Source organism: Melospiza melodia, unplaced genomic scaffold (genome assembly GCF_035770615.1).
Source record: "Melospiza melodia melodia isolate bMelMel2 unplaced genomic scaffold, bMelMel2.pri scaffold_34, whole genome shotgun sequence".
Classification (NCBI taxonomy): Eukaryota; Metazoa; Chordata; class Aves; order Passeriformes; family Passerellidae; genus Melospiza; species Melospiza melodia.
The window spans coordinates 5,116,203-5,119,814 of NW_026948659.1; the positions used below are offsets into that span (position 1 = coordinate 5,116,203).

A 3,612-nucleotide genomic window follows, 5' to 3' on the forward strand; every position below is an offset into this window, starting at 1 on the left:
CTGGGCACAGCTGCTGTGCCAGCCCTGATCTGCCCCAGCTCTGCACACAGACATTGCTGCTGCAGCTCCAGAGAAGGCAACAAAAGGGGCATCTCTGGTGAAAATTCTGCTGAGAGATCCTTTATTTCATTTAAAGCCACTGAGAACACAGCTCATGTTGACACAGTCTGGGGGCACAGGAAAGGTGGAGAGAAAGAAAATTAGAAATGGTAGAAACAATGGCCTTGGTTTAGAGAGAATATTAAAAATGAAAACAGAGGGGGAAAATAACCAATCCAACAAAAACTACCAAATCTCACTTTTATTACAAGAGATATGCAGAAATTGGCAACCAGTTTAATGTTTTCTAAATTTTCCAGTCATTAGTCTCCCCACTGCAGCCTTGAGCTCCTGGTTCCTCAGGCTGTAGATGAGGGGGTTCAGGGCTGGAGGCACCACTGAGTACAGAACTGACAGGGCCAGATCCAGGGATAGGGAAGAAATAGAGGCAGGCTTCAGGTAGGAAAATGTGCCAGTGGTGACAAACAGGGACACCACGGCCAGGTGAGGGAGGCAGGTGGAAAAGGCTTTGTGCCGCCCCTGCTCAGAGGGGATCCTCAGCACAGCCCTGAAGATCTGCACATAGGAGAAAACAATGAACACAAAACAGCCAAAAGCTAAAGATGCACCAACCACAATGAAGCCAATTTCCCTGAGGTAGGATTTGGAGCAGGAGAGCTTGAGGATCTGTGGGATTTCACAGAAGAACTGGCCCAGGGCATTGCCATGGCACAGGGGCAGGGAAAATGTATTGGCTGTGTTCAGCAGAGCAGTGAGAAAGGCACTGGCCCAGGCAGCTGCTGCCATGTGGGCACAAGCTCTGCTGCCCAGGAGGGTCCCGTAGTGCAGGGGTTTGCAGATGGACACGTAGCGGTCATAGTACATGACGGTAAGGAGAGACGCTTCTGCTGTGATAAACAAAAGAAAGAAGAAAACCTGAGCAGCACATCCTGAGTAGGAGATGGTGCTGGTGTCCCAGAGGGAATTGTGCATGGCTTTGGGGACAGTGGTGCAGATCATGCCCATGTCGCTGAGGGCCAGGTTGAGCAGGAAGAAGAACATGGGCGTGTGCAGGTTGTGGCCGCAGGCTACGGCGCTGATGATGAGGCCGTTGCCCAGGAGGGCAGCCAGGGAGATGCCCAGCAAGAGGCAGAAGTGCAGAAGCTGCAGCTGCCGCGTGTCTGCCAATGCCAGCAGGAGGAAGTGCCTGATGGAGCTGCTGTTGGACATTTGCTGTGGATGGCCATGAGGACCTGTTCATGGAAAAAAGGACAGTGAAGTGTTAGAGGAGATATTTGTAACCAAAATCAAAGCCATTTCCCGTACACCCTCCTCTGTAACACACATGGATTATTTTAATTGTCAATTAATTCTGTGTTTATGAGTTCTGAGGTTTTCTGATTGAGCTCTTCCCATTTGTGTCCTGGTATTCTTGGATATCAGAAACCCTCTACATTGTTTCTGCACTCAGGGAGAACAGAGCAAGTTCTGTGAGACAAAGTAATGAGAGGAGAGTGAGGGCAGATTGTCTCTCATTCTGACCTATTCAGTTTCTCTGGGCTTTAACCTTTCTCATGTGGAGAGTGATCATCTTCCCATGTTTTCCCTTAAATGTCACCAGGTACTGCTGAGAAGAGATGGATGCGCCACAGCCCAGCTCCACATTTGTAGCCAAGGACTCACATTGCTTATTTCACCAACCCAGCAGCATTTTCAGTGTCACAACACCTATGCCTCTCCCCATCAATCTTATAACTCAGAGATGCTCTAGGACAGGTTTGCATCCTGGATTGGAACTTCCAGCTTGGACTGAAATCTCAGAGACTTCCAAGTGTCCTTCTGATGGCATTGGATTGAGGGAGATGCAGCTCCTTCCCTGGCTGCCCTGACAGCATTGCCCAGAGCCGGACACTGGGGACAGCGTCACCCTGAGCCAGCTGTGCCCCCTCCAGAGCCCCCAGGGCCGGGCAGCTGCTGCCAGCCCTGTGCTCTGCAGGGGGAACTGGGCCCGGGGCTGCAGAGCTGCCCCACGGCTCTGCTGCAGCTCTGCCTGCACAGGAGGGGCTGCACGCCTTGGAGCCCCGGCCCTGAGGGCAGAGGCTGGGCTGGGGCACAGGAGGGAAGGGGCTTGTTCAGAGGGAGGGGCTGCACTGGAGGGGATCCTGTGGGCATCTCTAAACTCTCCCTGCCACAGCATTGCTGGGTTTTGTTTTCTCTCATTGCCCAATCTTCTCTCTGCTTCCTGGAGATTTCCCTCCTGCAGGTGTTTCCCTGTGCCTGATCTCTCTGTGCCACCACTCACACACCCAAATCTCTGTGCCCTCTCCTTGGCCCTACAGAACCCTGCCTGTTTGCAGGGCACTGGCTGGGGCAGGTTCTGTTTGCAGATGGGACAAAGGACAGCTCAGACTGAGCCTGATGGCTCCAGCAAAGGGGATGCTGGTGCACTCTGTCCATGGGCAGAGTGGCTGCAAGCACATTAGGGAACTCCTGTGAATCTATGGAACACTAAAATAACAGTTCCAATGTCTCAGGAACTTTTAAAATTTCATAAATAATAATTCAGAACCAATCTTTAATATTAATCCCCCTGCTCTCTGCCATTCTCCAATATTAGGAAACGGAATACAAAGTCTTTGGAAATGTCTTTATTTTCAATGAAATCCTTGTATTGGAAATATTTTATGACTGACCAGCATTCCTCAGCATGTCAAAGCTTCATGAGAATATCACCTCCCCAGCCCCAGAAATATTCAGAGATTTACTCACAGAGTCTGGAGGCATTGGGATGTTCCAGCTTTAGGAGATGGCTCCAGGAGCTGCAGCTGCATTGTCCTGCAGCCAGAGGTTCATGTGCCAAGGGCTGGCAGTGATTGTGCCTCAGCACTTCTCAGCACCTTCCCAGCCCTGACTGATTGAAGCTCTCTGTGCCTCTGTGCTGTGCCCAGGATGGCTGCAGGCAGTGCCCCAGCCCTGCTAGGCTGGGAGAGGAGCTGCTCCTCAGGAGAAATGTCTTTTTGAAGCTCTTCTTGGTTTGCCAGGAGCTGCCTCTGTGCCAGGAGCTCAGCCCAACTCAGCAGCACAGACACAGCACAAGGACATTAATGAGCCTCTGGGGCTTTGGTGTTGTTTACATCAGACTCAGTCCCTGAGAGAGTCTTCAAAAAACTTCTCAAGAACTCAAACTTAAATTGAACGTGTGAAGTTTCTTGAAGTTTTTATGGGTCCCACTGAGGGACACAACTGTGCAAGTGTCCCCATGTTCCAGTTAGAGCAGAACATTGGAGGCAGTGATCACAGCTGGGGACAAACAAGGCCAAGGTGTCTCTGATTCTGAGCAAAGCTGGGTATGTTTGAGGAATGCAAAGGGCCAAGGCCTGAGCCCCAGCCCCTGGCCAGGCAGATGCTGTCCCTCCCTCCTTGCTCAGGGCTCTTGCCGGGATGGGCACTGGCATGTGGGGATGTGCAATGGCAAGGGCAGGAGCATGGGGTGGCCCCTGCCAGGCTGCTGAGCAGGGACAAGGAGGCAATGAGGCCCCAGGCCTGCAAGGGTTACTTGTCTCCTGCTCCTGC

The 3,612-nt window shown here is 51.9% G+C and overlaps 1 protein-coding gene across 1 annotated transcript; it reads right to left on the reverse strand.

The window, feature by feature from the left end:
* Nucleotides 1-363: 363 nt before the first annotated feature.
* LOC134434302 (olfactory receptor 14J1-like) lies at nucleotides 364-1,269 on the reverse strand (the record flags this gene model as incomplete). The annotated part of the gene is made up of 1 exon (XM_063182979.1): nucleotides 364-1,269. A coding segment is annotated over exon 1 (906 nt), but the record flags the coding sequence as incomplete, so codon positions are not given.
* Nucleotides 1,270-3,612: the final 2,343 nt, after the last annotated feature.